The following is a 20,272-nucleotide window of genomic DNA, read 5'->3' as shown; positions in this document are numbered from 1 at the left end:
AGGCGGAGCGTGGGCAAGTGCGAGGGGCGGTGTTGGCATCGCGCGTGCGCGCGACGAGGCCGTGAAGTGTGCGGGAAAGAGGTGGAGCGTTTGCGGGTGTGAGTGGTTGTGGTGGCCGCCAGGTTGGCCACCTGCGAGCTCCGGCCTCTCCTGGCGGTCCTGGTCTGGGTATTCCTCACTTTTCGGTGGCCGGGGTAAGGTTAGGGGGGGCCTGGTCACCAGAAGCCGGGTCCACAGTGGTCAGGCCTCTGACCACCGGCTGCCCGGCCTCCGTGAGGGCCAACTTTGCTTTTTCTTATCTCAGAAAAATCTTACGCAGATTATTTAACCGAATTATCCCCCAACAGATTCAGGTAGATCTTCCCAGTTCCCGTTAAGGACAGAGGGGACCTCGACAACTTCTCTGGCCCAGGTCGGGTTTGGCCTGTCTGGCCCCCTAGGCTGGAAGGAATTGACCTGTGGCGGCGACTCCTGCCTCCCCAAGACCCTAGGCATTCCCCGAAGGGCGCCCCACCCCTTGAAGAGTTCCCCGGTGGCCCCTCTAAAGTCCTCCGATGACCCTGAAGGTCCCCACGTGTCACCTCGAAAATCCTGTGTTGTCCCTAGAAGGGTCCTAGGTAGCCCAGCTTGGAGGGAGGGGGCTTCACACAGGCTGCCCCATCTTAGAGACTAGAGGGGGGCGGCCCAGGTGCTCTCAGACCCCGGACAGAAGATAGGCAGCTCCCTCTCAGCTCTCTGCAATATGGAGGAGTTTAAATTCTTACTCGGCCATAGCCCAAGGTAGCCATGACTCCCACCCTGTGTCCTCTTGGGGCCCAAGTGACCCCTGGGGCAGCCAGATGGGCCCAGGTGGGGGTGGGGTGGCTTCAGCCAAGGCCACTGGGTCTGTACCCAGAGACAGCAACTGCTTGTATTGATGAGATTTGCTCCTTGTTTTCAGATTTCTCTAGGGAGGGATAAAATGAGTAAGAGGAAGAAGCTTCGGACCTCAGGTATTTGGACATTCAAGTTGACACCTCTTTATTGCTGCTTCTACTTATAGGAGGAAGGTGGGCTTGTTGCAGAAATGCTAACATGGTCACACCAAGCTCCTTAAAATAACAACAATGACTTAATACGTGCAGTGACTTAATACAAGTGTAAATCATGGAGAAGTGCTTACAGTAAAAACTGAAAGCTTTGTGGAGCTTCCCCCAGCCTCTAGTGGGATCCCACAGCCTAGGGGAGGCCTCCAGGCTTCAGGGCAGGGGTACAGCCTCTATGCAGGCCCACTCTCAGAGATAACCCATGAATAGAGCTTGATGTGCTGGTGTGTGGCGAACTGCTTCACTCTCGAACCAAAAACCTGGGTTCATCTCACTGTGTGATGGCAGATGACTTACTGTGTGTCTCACTTTCCTCCTATTTGTAGGGGATAAGAGCACCTACGCTTTACTTTTGAACAGTGATTCTCAGTCTGTTGGGGGGAGCAGTTTGACCTCCAGAGGATCTAGACACATTTTTAGTTTTCACAACTGGTGTGTGGGCTGTGGCAGGGGGGTGGGGCGGCAGTGTTGGTACTGGCATTTAGTGGATCTAGGCCAGGGATGCTGCTCAAAATCTTAGAATGTGGTGGACAGTCCCCACAACACAGAATGACCTGGCCCCAAATGTCAATAGTATCCAGATGTCAATAGTGCCAAAGTAGAGAGCTGTGCCCTAGAGCTCACATGTGGATTAGTGTTTGTAGAGCATGGAGAATAGATCCATGGTAGGACACAAATACATGCTGCTGTTATCATTGCTCTTTCAGATTAAAAAGAAATTTTTCATTCTGAAACAATTTTAAGCTTAAAGAAAAGTTGTAAAAATAGTTCATTTCTGTTTGAATAAAAAAAAAAAAAAAAAAAAGAAATCAGGGACAGTGGCTACCTTTGAGGGAGTTGTGCCTGGAAAAGAAACCTGAGAGGAACTTCTGTGTTCCTGGAAATGTTTTGTTTCTTGATCTAGATGTAAAATACACTGTTCATTTTATGAATTTGCAGTGAGTTGTACACCTATGCTAACTTTTCTGTTCTATATTATTTGTCATTAAAAAGCTAAAAAAAAAAAAGGAAAAAAAAATAGTTCAGAGTTCTGTCTACCCTCCCCCCAGCTTCCCCTAATGTTAACATCCCCCTCAACCATAGGATGATGATCAACCATATAGTGTAGCATAAAAAACAGGAAATGAACCTCAGTACACTACTTCCAAACTTTTTCTTTGTATATACAAATACAGTGTTTTTATTGGAAAATAGAATCATCACACATACTGATCTGCAACCTCTGATTTTCAACTTCATGGTATTTCGAGACTGTCTTTACTTCTCAGTATACGTATAGAATTTCCTCATTCGAAAAGGAAAACACCCAGTGTTACATAGTATAGCTTCATTTTCCTGTCATTGGCTAAGGTAGTTTAAATTTCTTAAAAGTTTAGAAATGACCCCTTCACTTAGTGGTTAATGAACTTCGAGAGTAGCACTCATTTTTTCCCAAGATGTGGGACAGGAAAGATACTATCAACAGATTGAAGATGTTTTGTGCAGAGATGAGTAACAAGCTGTTTGGAAGCACAGGAATTTATCTGACCTTCGAGGGGGAAGCTGGGGCCAGCCAGGCCCACCCACAGCAGGTCATATGGGGCCTCTCTTCGCAGTGGACTCCCCTGCTCAGTGGACCCTGGGCTGGCCCAGGACAGCTCTTTCTGTGTGTCCTGGATGGCGTGGAGAGAAAGGAAGAAGATTCTGGCAGGTGGTGAAAGGAACCCTTTCCCTTGTGATGTCTTTGGCCTCTGGTGTTGAACACAAGGTTCTGCCTTAGTTTTTCTTAAATTAATCCCGTGGGAACAGATCACAGGAAGGAAATGGGAGCCTCTTCACTTCTGCTGATATTTTTGCTCTTTATTTGGTACAAATAAATGTCCATTGGATGAGCAAAGCAAGCTAGTGTTTGGACATCTTAAGAAACTAAGTAAATGAAGCTGCTATATTTTTGCATTTTATGGCAGACCACAAGGTGGGAATGTGTTTGTGTAAGAAACATTCATCACAGCTTTGCTCTGGGTGCAGTGCTGGCGTAGGCACCTGAGGTGGGTGGGAGGCAGGGTGAAGATGAGATCAAGATGAGACTCAGTTCTTGCCCTTGACAGCTTCAAGTTCTAGTCAGGGGAAAAAGAAAAATGTTTCTCACCGAGAGAGCTAATCAAATAACAGTGGGGTGAAGTTCTAAATGGGCACACACGAACCGTAACTGACAGACTTGGGAGAAATTACAGGAAAGCCACTGTGGTCTAGTGAAGCCCCAAAAGCTGAATGGATGCTGAGGAGGACCCTAGCATTCAGTGTTGGAGAGAGGGGGCTCATTCAATGGTTTTACTTCGAGGTATGTAAGGAGCTGAGTTTGGAAAGGGTCTACGTGACTGACCTCCAAGAAAATCAGACCTGGGTCTGGTTTGTCTTTTTGTTCTCGCTGCCTAGTCAGAGATGCAGTACGTAGTAGGTGCTCAGTAAGTGCTCAAGTGTACTTAGGTGTGGAGGCTCTGGAACTGGACTGCCTGGATTCTGTTCCAGATTCCTCAACCTCCCTGTACCTCAGCTTTCTCGCCCATAAGATGGGCCTAACATCAGGGCCCCGCCTGAAGTTTTGTCATAACGCACCTGAGTTCTCAGGACAGTGTCTGGCATGGAACTCACTAGAGTCAACCCTTATTATTTGTTCATTGAATAAATGGTTCAACTGGGGCCAGATTTTGGAGAGGTTTTACAAGCCAGCCACTATTGGCAGTTTTCTGTATAAGGGAATTTCCTTCATTCAACAAATAGATGTTAATAAGCACCTTTAGGCTCTAAATTGCTTTCAATGATGGGAAAGGTATCGTAGGGATACAACAGGGACCAAGAGGCAGCAGAAAAGTCACCTCCTTAGCACTCAATGACTCTGGGTCCCAGTTTTCCCAGGATGGATATTCTGCAAGCATCCTGGAAAACCAGAGTGGTACATAATTTAGTGTTGTCTGCATTTCCTGGGAGGTGATCTGGGTTTTCTTGTGCGTTTATTCAGCCATCTGCCAAGTATTTATTGAGCACCAACAGTTTATTAGATGCTCTTCTAGCTACTTGAGACCCAGCAGAGAGTGAGATAGATGAGGCCCCTCCTTGCATGGAACAGGTTGTAGTGGAGGAGACAGAAAATGACCCAGTGCACGGATACTTGCAGAAAAGATGTGAAGTGAGTAAAGCAGAGCATGGGCCCGAGAGGAGTTGCTCTATAGAAAAGACAAGGATGCCTCTGCAGGGACATTTGAGCTGAGACCCGGAGGAGCCAGCACACACCTCTCAGCACTTCAGCAGAGAGACAGTCGGCTGGGCCAGGTTGTCTCGTGTGGTTCCGAGCCAGGCCCGGTCACCTCAGGATTGAACGTCAGTCATGACCAGTCCATAGATGAAAAGCCTTTGGATCCCATGGCCATGTAAGCTCCTGGTCCCACCTGGATGAAATTCCATCTCATCTCTCACGCTCCAGGCAAGCGTCAGAGCAGGGATTTCCTGCCCTTTGCACAAGCCTGCTTATGCTGCATCAGTGGCCCAGATGTGTTTGGTGGTCGGCCATGGCAGTGCATGCTCCCGCCATCCCCCTCCCCTTCATCTTCTTTTGTCTCTAAACCAGGAGGGGAAGGAATCCGTCCTCCAAAACTTCCAAAGAACCCGAGGTTAGGAGACTCTGACGGGGACCCCCAGAGTTCCAAGTTGGGCCATCGGCATCACCCTGAAGAGACAGAAAGCAGATCAGGACCTGCTCCCTCTGCAGAGCAGAGCAGGGAGGAACCAGGACAGGCAGCTTCCAGGTAGGCGGCTCAGAACATTCCAGCAAGCCTCTCCGCTGACAGTGGGCACAGCACAGCGGCCTAGTGGACAGGATGCAAAGGGGAGGGGGCCAGTCAACACGACCCATCCAGTGCCATGCGTCCCACACAGGGGCTCGGGACCCTTGGATTGAGCTTCTCGAAGTTTTGCTCTGGGGACTCTCCTCTTCAGCGAGAAAGGTCAATATTTTAACCACGGGCAAGAAGGACCTTGAATTTTTCAAGGTCACTTAGTTACAGAATGCAACTTGTCCTGCCTGCTGGTCAAATCCATATTTATCCCACATTCCTTCTTAATCAAGCGGGGACTGAAGGAATTGTGGGTCTGTGAAATAATAACCCGTAAGAGAGAATAACGACCTTTATGTTCCAGGCAGCATTCTAATAATAAATACTTTACACGCATCAGCTCATTTAATCCTCACGGCACTGTGACATGGGTTTATATCCCCATTTGGCATATGAGGACTCTGAGGCTTCGAGAGATCAAATGACTTTCCCAAGGCCACTGAGCTGGCACAAGGCGGGCTGGGGTTCTGGCTGCGTCTGGTTCCTGTGCTCTTTACCACAGTGGTTTCCCAGTTCCCTTATTTTTTCAGGAAATATGTAATTAAGCACGGTGGGGGAAAGGAAGAAAGATCTGGAGAACCGTTCAGTCTCCATGGGGTTAAACCACATGTAACTATAGCAGAATAGAAAGGGTTAGCAGGAGTTAGGAGAAAGAAGGTTCCTGCTACCTGAAGTCTTCAGAGAAAGCATCATGGATTGGACTAGCACGTTTTCTGAGTGAAAAATTGAGGCATGCAGTCTGGCTGACAGAACCATTTTCTGGGGTGTGTGTCTGTCTGATCTCAGGTCTTTGCAATCTTAGGGCTAAAGGCTGTGTGTGTGATAGGAAGAGAGGGGCCATGTGTCACACCTAAGCTGTTCCCCCAGATAGACACAGTGATGTCACACTGTACCCCTCAGCCCTCGAGAGGCCATATCAGGGCTGATGGGGTCACGGCTGCTGCCCACCCTGCTGTCTGAGACCATAAGAATAATCAGAACCCACAGAAGTGGGTTCCCACTCTTTTGTTTCTGTTTTTTAAATGTTTTATTAAGAAATACCATACGTGCAGAAATAGAAGAAAGCAACATAAAGCAATCAGTTTAACACATTTATGTTGAGAAATGGAACCTTGCCAGTACCCCAGAAGCCGCCCAAACAACCCATCCCAATTAAAAATTTTGAAACAGGCGGTTGCTATGAGTATCCAGAGTTACTCTGTCTCCATAACCTCCCTTGGCACAATTCAAGCCCATTAGTGTAGCTTCATGTGTTTTCCTGCCCCACTTCCAAAGTTGAAACCATGACGTTTCAGTTCCAGATTTTAATCTTTTTTTTACAACATACATATCCACATTTATTTAGACATACCATAAGTCTCACCAGTTTTTTTAAAAAGAGTTTATTTCTTTAGAGCAGTTTTAGGTTTACAGTAAAATTGAGAGGAAGGTACAGTGGTTTCCAATACACCTCCTGTCCCCACACATGCACAGCCTCCCCCATTATCACCATGACTCACCAGAACGGTACATTTTTTAACCAAGGGTGAACCTACATTGACACAGTCCACGGTTTACTTTAGAGTTCATTCTGTGTGTTGTACGTTCTGTGGGTTGGCACAACAGTATAATAACATATATACATCATTACAGCATCATACAGAGTCGTCTTATGGCTGTAAAAATCCTAGCCTATTCCTCTCTCCCCCCAACCCCAGGTAACCACTGATCTTTCCACTGTCTCCATAGTTTGCTCTTTCCAGAATATCATATAGTTGGAGTCACACAGTACGTAGCCTTTTCAGATTGGCTTCTTTCACTTGGTAATATGCATTTAAGGTATCTCCACGTGTCTTCATGGCTTGAGAGCTCGATCTTTTTTTTTTTTTTTATAAAGCAGATGGCATGATTTTTTTTTAATTTTTATTGGAGTATAGTTGATTTACGATGTGTTAGTTTCAGGTGTACAGCAAAGTGAATCAGTTATATACATATATCCACTCTTTTTTAGATTCTTTTCTCACATAGGCCATTACAGAGTATTGACCAGAGGAGAGCTCGTTGCTTTTTAGCGCTGAATACCGTCCCATTGTCTGGATTACCACAGTTTATTTATCCACTCACCCACTGAAGGCCATCTCGGTTTTTCCGCAATTTGGCGGATATGAATACACTCGTTTTTTTAGACACTGTGTTTTTTGTATCTACAACTTCTTTACTGTTTGCAGAGTTGGGGGCTGGAGTGTCAGTCAGTCCAAATGAGAATTCCTGTTCTTACTTCAGGAGCCAGTTCCTGGGATTATAAGAGTTTAAGTGCTGCCAGAGCAGGCAGCTTGGATTCTAGATGTGGGACTCCACAGCCTTCTTGGCAGTCACAGGTCCCCTTCTCCATCCCACCCTCTCTCAGCAGGTGCTCCAGGGCCTCCCTCTTAGGAGACCCTGGGCGCTACTTTGCATTTGGATTTCATTCGCCTATGCAAGTTAACAGCGTAGGAGGACTTGAGAACCTCCTCTGTTTTGTCTTTCTCCTCCCAGCTCTCCTTATGAGGAAGCAGGAGCTCCCTCCAGGCTCCTCGGGCAGCCAGAGAAAGAGCCAGTTCGCCTTCCTTCTTCCCAGGTGAGCCTGTTTTGCAGCCTGACGTATGTACAAAAGATGCCGCCTCCCTTCAGCTGGAGATCTTGTCTCTATTCCTCATCAATAACTGCTGGTGGGAGGGTGTGCTGGGGATGGAAGGCGAGGGCCTTGAGAGTTTGAGATTGCAAGAGAGAAACTGGTTCTGGTGTCTGCTTGCTTGATTTCCAAGACGTCATTCCCTCATCTTGACTGCTGTTTTGTTCTTGTTGTACCTGGTTCACAGACCTCAGTCGGGAGGTTTGTCCCCCAGTTTTCAAAACCCAGGAAGACAGTGACAGGACGAGCAGAGAGGAGAGAAGAGGACCCCAGGCGTGGGGCCTTCAGCTTGGTAAGGTCCTACCCTCGACCTTCCTCTTGGGCCAACCTTGGCAGCCAAGTTCAGCCTTGATTTCCTTTGGCAATGGCTAGCCCTGCGTCTCTCCACACACACACCCCATTTTTAGCACTACAGATGTCTGTGGATGGCAGATGCCATGCCAGCAACTCGCAGGCCTGGGAGGGGCACTCAGGACAGCCGTGCCTGCACTGAAGCTGTCGAGGCCAGAGCTCTCTTCCCCAAGTTGCATGAAAGTAGTGAAACTCAGAAAGGCAGCCCACATTCCATCCCTGAACCCCTATGCTTCTCAGAAGCTTTTGTGTGAGTCGGGGTGGGTGAGTCTTACAGCAGGCTCTCTTGTCCTTGCCACCATGAGCTCCAGGGGTCACGATGTCTCTGGAACACACACACCTAAAAAAGTGAGTGGTGGGCATTCCCAGCAGCTTTGTTTATAATCGCCCCCAACTGGGAACACCCCAGATGTCCTTCAGCTGGTGAATGGTTGAACACATCATGGTCCACTCACACCATGGAACACAACCCAGCAATAAAAAAGGACCAAACAGGTGTGATACACATAACCACCTAGATGGATCTCCAGGGCATTATGTGGACTCAGAGGAGGTTGCAGAAACAGTATGCTCAGCCATAAAAAGGAACGAAATTGGGTCATTTGTAGAGATGTGGTTGAATCTAGAAACTGTCATACAGAGTGAAGTAAGTCAGAAAGAGAAAAACAAATACCGTATATTAACGCATATATGTGGAACCTAGAAAAATGGTACAGATGAACCGGTTTGCAGGGCAGAAACTGAGACACAGATGTAGAGAACAAACGTATGGACACCAAGAGGGGAAAGCGGCAGGGGGTGGTGGTGTGGTGAATTGGGAGATTGGGATTGACATGTTTACACTAATATGTATAAAATGGATAACTAATAACCTGCTGTATAAAAAAATAAAATAAAATTCAAAAATACAAAAAAAAAAAAGAAACAGTATGGCTACAAGTGTCCATTGATGGATGAATGGATAAACAGAATGTGGTATATCCATATGACAGAACGGATATTTGTGCATCCATGTTCACTGCAGCATTATTCACAGTAGCCAAAACGTGGGAGCGCCCAAAGTATCCATCAACAGATGAATGAACAAATAAAATATTGTATATTCACACAATGGAATGTTATTCAGCTTTAAAAAGAAATTCTTTTTTTTTTTTGGCCGCACCGTGCAGCATGTGGGATCTTAGTTCCCCAACCAGGGATCAAACCCGTGCCCCCTGCATTGGGAGCATGGAGTCTTAATAACTGGACCACCAAGGAAGTCCCAAGGAAGGGATTCTGACACATGCTACAACATGGATGAACCTGAAGGACATTACGCCAAGTGTAATAAGCCAGACACAAAGCAACAAATACCGTATGGTCCTACTTATACAAGGTCCCTAGAGTAGGCAAATTCTACCGATTCCACGGGAGGTAGAATGGGGGTTGCCAGGAGCTGGGGGAGTGGGGAGTTAGTGTTTCATGGGGACAGAGTTTCAGTTTGGGAAGATGAAAGAGTTCTAGAGATGGATGGTGGTGATGGTTGCACGACCTCGTGAATGTACTTAACGCCACTGAACTATATACACTTTAAAATGATTAAAACGGTGGGAACTTCCCTGGTGGTCCAGTGGTTAAGAATCCGCCTTCCAATGCAGGGGACGCGGGTTCAATCCCTGGTCAGGGAACTAAGATCCCACATGCCGTGGGGCAACTAAGCCGCACACCGCGACTACAGAGCCTGCACCACACTGAAAGATCCAGTGTGCCGCAACTAGGACCCAATGCAGCCAAATAAATAAACATTTTTTGTAAAAAGATCAATTCTTTCAAAAAAGATAAAATGATTAAAATGGTGAATTTTAGGTTATGTGTATTTTACCAAAATTAAAAACAAAACAGCACAGAGAGGCCCCCGTGTGCCCTCCCCGGGCATCCCCCGGTGGTAGCAGTGTTATGTAACTGTAGTTCATTGGCAACACCAGGCAACTGACGTTGACACTGGTGCGATCCACAGGACCTCCTTGATTTTTATATCCTTGATCTTCCCGAGAAGCCACCACGTGCCTGGTGCTGGTGGGGAGAAGGAGCTGGTAGAAAGGGGGGTTCCTGGGGCTTCCCTGGTGGTCCAGTGGTTAAGACTTCGCACTTCCACTGCAGGGGGTAAGGGTTCAATCCCTGGTTGGGGAAGTTCCACGTGACGTGAGGTGTGGCCAAGAAAAAGAGGGGTTCCTGTGCTTCCGGTTCCCCCTCTAGCCCCTGGCACAAAGCTCTGCCCAGCATTGGGACTGACCCCTGTTTGGGTGCACCGTCATCCGGGCAGCACCTGAGACTTTGTATAGGGGCAGTAATGACTAGAAAAATCCTCAGAGGGGTTGATTATTGAAGCCCCAAGGCTGAGTCTTTTTCTCTCCACAGGAAACACTGCCAGAACCCAGTGCCCAGCAGGCCAGAAGCCAGCCTCAAGAGGAGTCCCCAGGGCTTGCCCTCCAGGAGACAGGGGACCCAGGAGACCAGACCCAGGCAGACAGCGCCTGCCCTGAGCCCGGCGGCCAAAACCCTGTGACGCCTGTGCCTGGCGATGGGGATCCTCAGCCCTTGGCCTCCAGCATTGCCTCTCTGGAGTGGGGGACGGTGCCCTCGGCCTCAGAGAGGGCCAGCCGGGACCACCTGTCAAAGCATGGGACCAACGTGCCAGATGGTGGAAGCACGGAGGAAGGTTGGGTTCCAGGTGATCATGGCCAGAAAGGGCACCTGCCAGGCAGTGATGCTGAAGAGGAGCCAGACCCAGGAGCCCTTCAGGAGGGAGGTGCCCAAGGGGAAGCAGGAGCTGAGCTGCCTGAGGAGCGCCAGGAGGAAGAAGATGGCATCCTGGGCCCAGAGCCCAGATCTGCAGCCCAGGGCCCTCCTGACCCTCTGCAGACACCCAGCTGGACTGGGGGGGGAGCAGAGTGGAGCTATAGCAGCCCAAGATGCTCCCGCCTTGGGGCTGTTGTCATCGCAGGTGTGAGCACAGACCCCACGAAGCCAGAACAGAGGGCTCTGGAGGGGGCTGGGCCAGAAGGGACGGTCAACACCAGGGTGACTGCCTCTCCCAGCGGGAAGGCTCCTGATGGAGGCCACGGCAGGGCTCTGCTCGGGTGCATGCCTCTCAATGGGGAGACCACAGGAGGCAGAGAGGAGGCAAGGCGGGAAGACAAGCCCCCTGATGATGTCCCGGGGGGCCTTGCAGCCTCCCTGGCTCCGGCTCACGAGATCCAAGAGCCCACAATAGGTGTTGGGGATTCCAGCCCTTTAGCCTTGGAAATGGGTCCAGGTGTGGGTCAGACACAGGTACCAGGCCCGGATCAAGAAGGGCTGGGAGGTATGTGCCTGCCGCCTTTGCTATCGCAACCTATGGGTAAAAAGGCAGCTGAGTTAGGGAGCCATAGCCACAAACGAGACCTCAAGGGGCTCAGTTTGTCCCTCGGAGCCTGTGCTCCACCAGTGTACAGAGAAGCAGTGGACGGCCCTCCCCAGGATGCTGGGGCACGTCAGGGCAGCCCAGATGCCCGCACAAGCCCGGCAGGCCAGCCTGAGCACCCTGCTGACTCTTCAGAGCAGGCTGTCTGGGAGGGGTTCTCAGCCATGGAACTCTACTTCCTGCCGGACAGCCAGCCACAGGATGCCCTGGAAGCCCCTGGTTTTGAAGCCCCACCTGAACAGGTAAGAGCTTCCTTGAGTTATAGCCAGATGTCCTAGTACAGGTGCCAAATGGCCACAAGCCCTCCCAAACCACCCGGTAGTGGGGGAGAGGTGGGTACGTGCCCATCTGTTTGTACAGCAGATGAGTCCGGGGGTCTGAGTCACAGCTTCAGCATCTGTGGAGTCTGTGATACTCTGGAAAGGATAGACCTGCCTTTCTATGAGGGGCCCATCTGTGTGAGAGCTGAAGAGCCCCGGGAAGTGACACACATGTATTTTGTCAGCCCAGGGAGAGCCCCCGGTGCACCTGCCCCCTCCACCCTTCAGTGCCCCGCTCTGGCCAGAGGTTCCCGAGGGATGTATGGAGGGTGCGAGACCAAACGGGGTGACCTAAAGAAACCAGTGGCCTCAAACCTGGGCCTGCGGGCGGGGACTTCACTCCCCGACTGGAAAGAACCTTTGCCCGTCTTTAGGGTCATTTGGGGGCCCAGATACAATTCTTTTTCAGACCTATACATGGAATTTCATTTGTCTGCTGGAATTTTAGGGGCTTTGCTTCCTTCAGGGATCTGCCTGCTGAGCCTGTGCTGGCCGTGGCCGGTCACCTGTCAGGGCAGGTGGCAGTCCCTGCTTTGGCCCCGCCCCCCCAGGAAGCGCCACATCTCTGGCTGCTAGCGCACTTGAGTCTGAGCTAAGTGCTTTGCAGCCTCGCCCTGATAGGTAGGTGGTTCTCTTTCCACACACTGGGTGTGGCTGAGAGGCTGAAGAAGGTTGGGCACCTGCCCCAGGTGAGGCAGCCAGGAGGGGAGGAGCCTGTGCCCAGGTTGGCCTGATTCTGCAGCCGTGCCTCAACTGTTCCGTCCTGGAACGAACGCAGAGCCCATGTCACTTCACAAACATGGCCTCCGTTTCTTTGGCTGTCCCTGCTTTAAAACTTCATTTTTTTGGTTGTTTGAAAATGTTTTTAAGATGTGAGAGTCCGCTCTATGCCAGGAGTGAACAGATCAGGCATGGTCCCTGCCCCCATGAGGTTTTCAGTAGCACCGTTCCCACCTGCCTCTCCCGGAGTGAGCATTTTGTACCCTGTCATTTCGGCACTTAAAGAGTCTTATCATACGACACAGCCCCCAAACGAGCAAAAGACGTCATCTGGTGCCCAGCCGAAGAAAGCCAGCTGTTGCCACTGCAGAGGGGGATGTGACTGGGCTGAGCTAATGTGGGTCTCAGGCGCTGCCTTTGCAAGGGATGGCCGGGGTCATTTGTGACACAGGCCTACCCAGTGACTTTTCAGACCCGGTCCTCCCTGCCCCGGCCCCAATTCCTTGTACCACCCGTTGCACATTGCTGTGATCACCAGCTGCGCAAGATGACAGAGATCGAGTCACACTGCGGTTTGGTCATAGTGTTTAAACACGATCGCCTGGGAGAGGTAGGCACTCAGGTGCTGGGCAGAGCTGAAACGTTATAACTAAAGCTGCATCCCTTGAAAAATGCAAACCCCTCTCTTGGAAAGAAGAGCTAAGTCATCCCCAGTCTCTGGCTTCTTGGGCTGCGGCTGAGGGATAAGGCTGGGGAAGCAGTTGGGACCTTGGGTGGCGTCCAGAGGGCAAAGGAGCAAGCCCTCCCAGACCTGCCACCAGTGAGTGCGCTCTGAAATCACCAAGGAGCTGGCAGCACCAGTGCGGGGGACCCAGCAGCACCTGGGGTGGACAGCCCTGCTGGGAGAGGAGGCACTGCCCTGACGAGGCTGTGGGCGCCCAGGCACGTTTTGTTTTGACACTGGGTGTTCCTGAACAAGTCGGGGCAACCCAGGTGCAGGTTCCCATGGGAAGGTGCGGGAAGGCCCTGTGGGCAGGGACACATGGGAACAGTGCGCAGGTGGACCGAGAGAGCAGCCCTCGACCTCACTGTGGCACAGCTGTGAGCGCCGCTTCAGAGGACGGGCCCTGGGGTCTCACAGCAGTGACAGACTGGCTTCAAACCCAGCTGCCCTCACAGGAACACTTGGTGTTTTCTTCTCATCGCGGCTCCCTGGGGATGTGGTGCTCACCCCAGGGCCGGTGGAGCCCTCCTCTGCCCACAAGCAGTGGCATTTAAAACACTGACTCCCAGGCCCCTCTCGCAGCCCACAGGGGTGGTCCCCACACGTTCAATACAAGCACCGCCTTTGTCATGACATTTACACAACCCTGGTGGGAGCCGTGGTACCTGTTGGGAAAGAGACTATCCCTCATGACCAAGAATGGTGCCGTGAGTTGGGTGAATCTATGGCATAAAATTGTATTTTTTTTTTTAATTTATTTTTGGCTGCTTTGGGTCTTCGTTGCAGTGCACGGGCTTTCTCTAGTTGCAGCGAGGGTGGGCTACTCTTCGTTGCGGCGCACAGGCTTCTCATTGCAGTGGCTTCTCTTGTTGCGGACCACAGGCTCTAGGCACGCAGGCTTCAGTAGTTGTGGCACGTGGGCTCAGTAGTTGTGGCACGCTTGCTCTAGAGCACAGGCTCAGTAGTTAATGGCGCACGGGCTGAGTTGCTCCGCGGCATGTGGGATCTTCCCAGACCAGGGCCCGAACCTGTGTCCCCTGCATTGGCAGGCGGATTCTTAACCACTGCGCCACCAGGGAAGCCCTCAAATTGTATTTTAAGTCACAGAGTTGCCTCCGTGAAAGTCAGCCAGGCGCACGGGAGAAACTGTATCGTCTAGAGCAGGCTTCCCAACCTCAGCACTACTGGCGTTGGGGGCTGGATCGCCATTCTGTGCACAGCAGGGGCTTGAGCAGTGTCCCTCGCCTCCACCCCCAGGTGTCAGGAGCGCCCTCTCCCCCGGGCCTGACAACCAAAAGTGGTTTCGGACACTTAAGTGTCTTGGAGGCGGGGTCATCCCCACGCGAGAGCCGCCGGGCTGCAGCCAGTTCCTCACGTCTGTTCCTTTGGATTCGGGGACCCTTTGCAGGTCGAGCGCAAGCCCTTCACCCCATCCGCCACCCCAGGACTTTAGTCTCCTCAGAAAAGGCCCAACAGCCCTGGGCCGGCCGCTTCACTTCAGCCTCTTTGCCTCTTTTCAGAAGGACGTACGTCACCTCCACGACTGAGCCTGACATTTTCCATGAAAATTAAACCACCGTTGACATTTAGAAATTTAAGCTTCTCAGGGTTATCTGGCTCTCTCCCCTATTAATTATGAATTTTCCCTTCAAAATACATTTGCAAAATCTCTTCCTGACATGAAACTCGTGGCCTATCTGGCCGACCTCTTTCCCTCCACGCCAGATGCCCACCTCGCGGCAGTCGCCACCACTCAGGGTCTTCTCTGTACCCTTCTAGATACTGCAGGACAAGCTGGAGACAGCACCACTCCTCGTTGTCAGGGACAGAGAACGTGTGGATGGAGCCGCCCACCAGTACGAATCAGCCTGTCAAAAAGCGCAGGCCCGGGACGGGACCCCAGGGTCAGGCTCAGTATTGCCCTCCTGCTCTCTTTCCAAAGAGGGAGGGTGAGAGCAGCCCGGGCTGGTGGCCCGTAGGTCTGGCCATCGTGACATCTGTCCCCCACACCACTTTTCCTCTGTAGGAGTCCAGCCTCGGCGTTCCTGGCGTGGCAGAGGAGAAGCCACACCTCCCCTGCCTGACTTTTCCTTCCCTATGCAGGGCTCACCCAGCTGGGCCGTTCACATGTGTGCGTGTTCTGTCTTTCCAGTTGTCTCCTGCAGGGGGCGGGCTGAACCCTTGCTGGCCTGGCACCAGCCCACGTGCCGATGGAGGCTCCCTTGCTGAGGCCCCGCCAAGGTAGGCAGGGTGGGAAGCCACCCCAGAATGCTTTCCTTGACAGGAGTCCTCCTTTTGTCCCTGGGAGGGGAGAGAGTGGCTGCTTTCCTGGCACTAGAGCCCCCATGCTCTCCCTCCCCACAGCCCTGTGAGCTCCCATTTTGTGGATGAGAGTGTCAGAGGTCGCCCCGGCTCTGCCTCAAGGGGCCTCACTCTCCTCGGTCCAGTAAGGTTGCTAGGCCCCGACTTTCAAACCACCCATGTCCCCTGCTCCCCGCGAGTGGAGAACTCATCAGCAATCTGCACCCAAGCCAGCATCTCTTCCAAGGACCCCTGGGATGATGCCCCCAGCTCTGTGGTTGTTTTAATGCACGTTGTGCATTTTTCTGGAGAGAAGGTCCAGAGCTTTCCCTGAATCTCCATGGAGGGGGAGTGGACCCAGACAGGGCTAAGAATCATTGGCCCACAGGGGCCATCCCCTCTCTGGCACCCTCGGGCCCTCCAGAGTCTCCGACCTGTCCCATCTTATTTCCTGCTTGATTTTATTCCCCAAGGCAGCCCACCTTCTTTCCCTCCTGCAGGCACCAGGTGTGCTCTTCTTCCAGCCTATGGAGTGTGTGTGTGTGTGTGTGTGTGAGTGTGTGTTGGGGGGGTCCTCTCCCCCCACCCCAGAGCCTCTCACAGCCCATCACCTTTCCTGTCTCCCAGCCTTGCTGGTGGCTGTGTGTGTGTGTGTGTGTGTGTGTGTGTGTGTGTGTGAGTGTGTGTGTGTTGGGGGGGGTCCTCTCCCCCCACCCCAGAGCCTCTCACAGCCCATCACCTTTCCTGTCTCCCAGCCTTGCTGGTGGCTAGCATTGAGCAACAGTCCTCTCCCGTTACCTTGAACCTGAACTGGCCTCTCTGCAGAGTGGCGGCTTATCGATTATTTATGGCCAAGCTTCTGTTTCTGTCTGGCAAGTGTGGAGGAGGGTTAGGGAGTTTGTCTCTTTCCTCTTTCTCCTCCCCCTCAGGGGAGAAGGCGGCCGTGTTCCCACCTTCTGCCCTTACACACATCTGTAAATAGTACCTGTTGTACCACTTGTTGCCCCACCCCGTGCGCCCCCCTCCACGCACACACGCACGCCCTGCACAGGGACCAGAGGCAGTTTAGTCAAAGTGGCCCCACTATTGTTTGAGCAAAGAGGAGGGAGATTCCTGGGTGAATCTCCGGCAGCCTCCATGGATGGCTGGAAGCCCCCAGGTAGGACCCAGGGTCTGGTCCTGTGGCCCATGGCTGAGGGAGAAAAGGCAAGAGACTGAGGCCTGGACTGGCCAGTCGTCTCAGGGTGACCGAGGCAGGTGGAGCAGAACCAGAGTTCCCACAGTGACAGCCCAGGAGATGCTGCCAAGCTGGGCAAGCCTCTGCCTACCACAGGCTGCACTCGTTAGGTACGGTGGTACAGAGGCATGTCCACCCCTTCCATAGACACTGATGCCCGCCAGTGCCGGCTCTTCCAGGAACTGCTCTGGGCACTGGGGAGGCTGCGTGGGACAAAACATGAAGCTTCTACCTAGTGGAGGTGGGAGCAGGGGTGAGTGAGAGACAGACAAATTAGGCGGTCAGATGGCGGAGTGTTGGGGAGAAAAAGACAGCAGGGCAGGGGTTAAAATTTTAACCTGTGGTGATGGAGAGGGCTCCCTCCTCCCTTCTTCTCCACCCCCCCCCCACCCCCGCAAGGAGGAGACAGTTAGGAAAGAACATTCCAGAGCCCTAAGAAAAGATCAGGGAATGGCCAGGAATTCAGTGTGGCTGGAGCAGGGGGGAGGGGAGACGGGAGGGAGGGGCTGGGGTCTGGAGGTGCGCAGACGGTGCAGGGCTTTGGGGAGGGGCTTTAGGCTGGCTTTCCATTGCCACGCCCTCCCCTGCCCCCCAGGCCACAGTGGGGACAGGCTGTAGGGGGCAGGAGCTGGGGGTCGGGGAGGCTGTGGCAGCTGTCGGACAAGGGCCACGGCAGTGGGGGAAATGGCTGGATTCTGGGTGCGATTTCAGCAGTAGAGCCGGCTGGGTCAGCCATCAGGGCTGTGCCCCCGGTGGCCTCGTGACTGTCAAAGGCGTTCACCTCTGGAGAAGACAGCTCGAGGCCCAGCAAAGCCCCCCAGGGCAGAGTCTGGTGGAGCTGTCCAGTGAGGTCAGGCCTCTTGCCCTCCCTCCCTTCTCACCAGGACCCGAATGGGGATCAAGACCTGCGAAGCCGCCAGGATGGAGGACGCAACAGACACCGTGCGAGGCCTCGTCATCGAGCTCTCCAACCTGAAGTAAGGGCTGGGCTCGGACCCACGGGTCCACAGATCCCCGGGATGGGTGGTGGAGGGCCCAGTACAGCAGCGATCCTGGGGTGGCAGGGTGGGCCCGGGATCCCCAGCGAGGGGCCTCCGGGAAGCTCCACCGTTCCTGGGCCCCAGCCGGTTGTGTCAAACCCGTCCTTCGCAGAGTCATTAGGTTCCGAAGAGGGGCTAGAAGGGTCACAACCTGCCCTGCAGCAGGCTGATTCTGATTATGCACGTGTGCATGCCTGTGTGTGTGTGACCTGTGAGTACACGTGAGTGTGTGAGCCTGTGTGAGCAGGCTGGTGTGTGCCCGAGTGTGAGGCGTGGTCCCACTCTGCCGCGAGGTGGAGCACAGCTCAGACCCTTTCCCACACAGCCGGCTGATCAGGAGCGCCCACCGGGACCTGGAGGCCTTCAAGCGCCTCAGCTACTACCAGAAAGCAAAGCCGGCAGGGAAGGCCCCTGCAGCCTACACACCAAAGGGGGCTGGGAATCTCCCTCGAGGGGAGCAGTCCTGGAGGGACTCGTAGGTGTGTGTGCTCTTACAAGCTCGCCAGCCCCCACAAGTGCCTGATGTTCCTGCCAAACAGCTGGAAACAATCCCTCAGCAGACTCCGGAAAGCCTGCTGGCCCCTGTGTGCCCCCTGTTATTTTGTTACCATTCGAGATGCTCCAGCAAGTCCTGGTGGGCCCCAGAAACCTCCCCTCAGGTGACCTGGAAGTCACCTTCCCATGGGAAACACAAAAGGCCCTGCCGGCCTCAGCAGCCTCCCTTGGGAGTCGCGTGGGGGAGGGAACCTGTTCCTCCCTGTGGCAGAGGCCTGGAAGCTGGAGGCCCAGAGGCAGGCTGGGGCCCCAGGAAGCTGTGGGTGGCGGGGGGGAACACAGAGCCGCCCAGATATTTATCTGGGTTTGCAAATTTCAGCTCCTTAGCCGAGGTTATGGAAGGTTCAGAATTTGTTTCTTTCCTGGAGGAGAAAAGGGCTCGCTTTTGTTGGTTTGTTGGTTGTACCCTTGTTTTTCTCCGGATTTCCATTTTATTTCTTTTGGGAAGCCCATTAATAAATGATTCCCTCGCCAGACCTCAGACCTCGTGACCTGTTGTTTGGGGTTTGAGGCATTTTCAGTTCCTTGATGTCTTGCCCACAAACCTCCCTAACCATCTCTTTCTCCTTTGACTTCTACTTTTCATCTTCCCTGGGAAGACAAGTTCGGCTGCTGTTGGATCCAGGGGTCCCCCGTGCAGTACTGAGTGTGTCGGACTCAGGAGCAGGTGGCTGTGTGCACAAATTCAAGCACACAGAGTATCTTGACTGATTGTCCAACTGGAGTTGGCGAGTCTGTATTCAGTGCTGAGATGGCTTCGCCTGTCCTCCGTGGGACAAGCTGCTTGGAGGCCTTGGCCCGGAAGGAGGCAGCCCTGGGGGAATGTTACTGATGCAGACGCAGCTACTGCCTGGAGGGTGCTGAGGGTGGGCATTGCACACACCACCCCACCAAACCATGCCACGGCCCCGGTGATGTCACATTGTCATCAGCAGTCCCGGCTGCTGCTGTCAAACCCATTGTGCAGAGACGTGCTTCTATTAAATAGGTCACCACGAGATGGACCACACCCAATACTTTGTTTCTCTACCTGTGGCTCCTGCACCCTAACTCCTACAGCCAAGGCAGGGCCCCCTCCCACCGCCTTTTTATACCCTGGGATACCCCATTTGCGAGGGAGCAAGGTGGGTCGGGGTCCCCCAACCCTTCTGCCTGCTGGATGTGCAGCTACTTCCTTGAACCCTCCAGGACGTGCCCAATCGCCCAGTACCCTGTGTCTCAAGCCCCAGTGGCTCTGGCTTATACAGTTAGCATTTGCAGGCACCTGGGGGTGGCTGGGGGATCGTGTCCCCTGACTCAATCTGAAACTCTCGGGGCTGCTAAAGAGGCCTCCTCTGTGTCTTCTTTCTCCTCCTTCCCTCTCCTCTTCAAGCCTGGGCAGCAGGCTGTCTTCAAGGGCCATCTCCCATCCCCGGCTCACCCCAGCCCTCCTCCTGGGTGGCCTCAGGTCCCAGTTCAAGTGGAAAAGCCAAGGGCAAATCTTGGGAAGTCCAAATCCTGCCCCCACTCAACCCTGGGAGACCTCGTCGGCTGGGGATGGAGACCGGGCCCTCAGGCCAGCCCTCAGATTGGGTCACTTGTCACCTGCTGCCCCCCGGGAGGCTGGGGGAACAAGATGTGGGGGTGCAGGAGGCGGACAGGGGATGGGGATCCCCCCAAGCACAGCTCCCCAGAAGGACCAGATCATACTTCCTGGGTGGGGATGGATGTCCACCCCCCCACCCACTCCTGCCTAAGCACAGCCAAATCACCTCTGTGGTGCCCCCTACCCATAGCCTAGCCTGGCCCAACCCCCTCCGGACATACTCCCATTCCATGCAGCTCCCCACCCCACCCCTGCCCCAGCCCAGAAGTCCTTCCCTTGCTCCGAAGGGCCTGCATGTGACTCCATGGCCCCCAGTTGCTGGGGCATCGATGGTGACCTAAACGTTCACTAAGAGCCTCCTAGGTGAGGGTAGTGATGGGGGGGAACCTCTAA

General features: G+C 53.1%; 1 protein-coding gene across 6 annotated transcripts; it reads left to right on the top strand.

Annotated features, from left to right (window-relative positions):
- The first annotated feature begins 37 nt into the window (after positions 1–37).
- BRME1 (break repair meiotic recombinase recruitment factor 1) lies at positions 38–19,296 on the top strand. 6 transcript variants are annotated; one of them, XM_028499347.1, is made up of 9 exons: positions 38–81; positions 941–992; positions 4,690–4,867; positions 7,469–7,550; positions 7,792–7,896; positions 10,353–11,639; positions 15,314–15,402; positions 17,584–17,676; positions 18,065–19,296. In XM_028499347.1, exons 2-9 carry the CDS (start codon positions 962–964, stop codon positions 18,216–18,218), a joined length of 2,019 nt encoding a protein of 672 aa, XP_028355148.1. In that variant the 5' UTR covers positions 38–81; positions 941–961; the 3' UTR covers positions 18,219–19,296. The 6 variants fall into 6 exon arrangements, 5 of the variants coding, with proteins under 5 accessions (XP_028355148.1, XP_028355169.1, XP_028355176.1 ...); XM_028499368.1 differs by having other exon boundaries at positions 68–98; XM_028499364.1 differs by lacking the exon at positions 38–81 and adding an exon at positions 134–168.
- Positions 19,297–20,272: the final 976 nt, after the last annotated feature.

Source organism: Physeter macrocephalus, chromosome 2 (genome assembly GCF_002837175.3).
Source record: "Physeter macrocephalus isolate SW-GA chromosome 2, ASM283717v5, whole genome shotgun sequence".
In the NCBI taxonomy this organism is placed as follows: domain Eukaryota; kingdom Metazoa; phylum Chordata; class Mammalia; order Artiodactyla; family Physeteridae; genus Physeter; species Physeter macrocephalus.
The sequence above is the reverse complement of the archived record's forward strand: the minus strand, read 5'-3'. Positions and strand labels throughout refer to the sequence as shown.

Coding starts and splice junctions, on each gene's coding strand:
- BRME1 (XM_028499347.1), top strand. CDS start 962: ATGAGTAAGAGGAAGAAGCTTCGGACCTCAG. Junction 7,551..7,791: donor TTCGCCTTCCTTCTTCCCAG/GTGAGCCTGTTT, acceptor CCTGGTTCACAG/ACCTCAGTCGGGAGGTTTGT. Junction 17,677..18,064: donor ATCGAGCTCTCCAACCTGAA/GTAAGGGCTGGG, acceptor TTTCCCACACAG/CCGGCTGATCAGGAGCGCCC.